At 52.7% G+C, this 2,195-nt stretch overlaps 1 protein-coding gene across 1 annotated transcript; it reads right to left on the bottom strand.

Moving 5' to 3' along the window:
* Window positions 1-711: 711 nt before the first annotated feature.
* LOC123117311 (germin-like protein 3-7) lies at window positions 712-1,599 on the bottom strand. Its single transcript, XM_044538088.1, has one exon. The coding sequence runs from the start codon at window positions 1,544-1,546 to the stop codon at window positions 854-856; it is 693 nt and encodes a 230-aa protein (XP_044394023.1). The 5' UTR covers window positions 1,547-1,599; the 3' UTR covers window positions 712-853.
* Window positions 1,600-2,195: the final 596 nt, after the last annotated feature.

Raw genomic sequence — 2,195 nt, 5'->3', positions numbered from 1 at the left:
AGCACTACCACATCTTTTCTTTCTCCTCTCGCAAGGCGACTAGGGAAAGCCTTTTCTCCCCTCGATCTTCACCGGTGAGTCCGTGCATTCGCCTCCCCTCCTCCTGTCGATTCAGGCCCGTGGCGGAGAGGGGATTTCTGGTGTTTCAGATCAGGCTAGTAGATTGGTAGGATTTTAGTCCTCATGGGGGCAGCGTTTGGATGGATGGCGGCGCCTCGTTTTCGAGTCAGTCTTTCGGCCTCCTATTCTCCTTAAGTTCGTTCGTTGGGACGGATTAGACGGAGCTCCGGCATAGATGCCTGCCAGCTCCTTGGGGTGGCGAGGTTAGGGTATCTTGTCGTGCGTACGCAAAGAGACGATATTTGGTGTCAGGTTCCTCAGATCAATTCATCGGCGATGACTGCGGCTCCAGGGCAATGGTCCTTAGGGGCACGTGCACGAAGACTTCCCGGCTGTCGTCGACAAAGTCAGGCCGGCTCCGGTAGGGAGCGACGACAACGGTGCGTTGACGGCTCATTCTGGCGGCGGCAATGGTCGTTCGGTGGTCCATGGACCTCGATATAATTTTTATTACGTTTGAGGTGTTTTGTACTCAATGCTTGACTCGCTCGCACTACACCTCGTATTTGCAAAAAGAAAAGTCCTTGTACTTTCAGACCTCTAAAAATAGCCCCCGTCAGCAAGAGGTAAAAGTTTGATTTTAAATTGAACTGAATTTGAACTTAAATTTTATTGACGCATTTAATATCCAATCAAAATTACATGAAACAGTGAACAACTTTAGGTGTTTGTATTTACTGGTGTACAGTGTATAATAACAATAAACCAATCAAAATTAAGCGTGCGTCGTTTTTTAAGTCCGGAACTTGGACTTGAGGAGCTTGATGATCTCGCCGTCGACCTGGAAGCTCTTGGAGAGGACGGCGTCGGGGATCTCCGGGTCAGCGCCGAAGAGCGACGGCGCGGCGAGGACAACTCCGGGGAGCTGGCTGTTGAACACGGTGACGGCCCTGGCGGACTCCTTGCCGGTGTTGAACTGGAAGTGCACCATGCCGCGCGGAATGACGAAGCTCTCCCCCTCCCGCACCACCTTGGAGTAGAAAGTGCCGGCGGTGCTGACGAAGCCCACGAGCATCTGGCCGGAGACGACGTGCACGAGCTCGGCGGCGCGCGGGTGGCTGTGCAGCGGGTTGACGCCGCCGGGGGCGAGGTCGACGCGGTTGATGGAGACGCCGAGCGTGTTGAGCCCCGGGAAGGCCGCCACGTTGCCCGACGTCACGCTGGACCCGAACGGGCTCTCGGCCGCGTCGGCGGCGCCCGAGCGCGCCAGCCCCGCGAAGAAGAAGTCGTCGGAGACCACCGCCGACGCTGGCTTGCACGGGAACCCCGGGTACGACGGGTGGTCGGCCGAGCCGTTGGTGGCCGCCGCCACGCAGAAGTCCTGCACCGGCTCCGGGTCCGCCACGCACGCGGACACGAGCGCGGCGACGGCCACGATCAACAGGAGCACCCGCGATGACATGATCGAGACTCTGGAGCGCGCCATTGCCAACGAGACGTTTTCTTTTCAAAGAGCCGATGAGATTGTTGGTGCGTACGTGTTGTGGTACTGTGGTCACGATGATCGGGGATGGGTGTATATATAACCCGGAGAAGAGTTGGGATGGAGGTAGGGAACAAATGTCAAAGGGCCGGGGTTGAAGGGTTCAAAAGCTCACTAAAGTCTCCCTTCATTTCGTACCGAGACGTGGACATGTCTTGTTGGAAGTTTCCGTGCATCATCATCGGTAACTAATCGGGGGCACACGCCATGACTAAAGAAAATTCCCAGCTTTTGCTTTTTTCTTTACAAAAATAGTGAAAAATACACACGGTGTTACAGACAAACCTTTATGTTTGGTGCAATTACATGAAGTTTTGTGCCCTGTGAAAAAAAACAAATTTGGTGCAGAAAAACTGCTTTTCTAGCAGGCACCATATCATTTGTTGATTGAAGAACATGAACTAACACATTTTCACACGCAAATCTGTATGTGCATCGTATGCTAGTACCATATGTAATTGGCATACTTGTTTCAAGATTATTATTTTTGAAATTTTAAAATACATGTCCTTTGAATATATTTTCTGAACTAACTGGTGCAAAGTCCAACCGGGAGCACGGAATCCACGCACGCGTTATCAACGCCTTTTTT

Source organism: Triticum aestivum, chromosome 5B (genome assembly GCF_018294505.1).
Source record: "Triticum aestivum cultivar Chinese Spring chromosome 5B, IWGSC CS RefSeq v2.1, whole genome shotgun sequence".
In the NCBI taxonomy this organism is placed as follows: Eukaryota; Viridiplantae; Streptophyta; class Magnoliopsida; order Poales; family Poaceae; genus Triticum; species Triticum aestivum.
The sequence above is the reverse complement of the archived record's forward strand: the minus strand, read 5'-3'. Positions and strand labels throughout refer to the sequence as shown.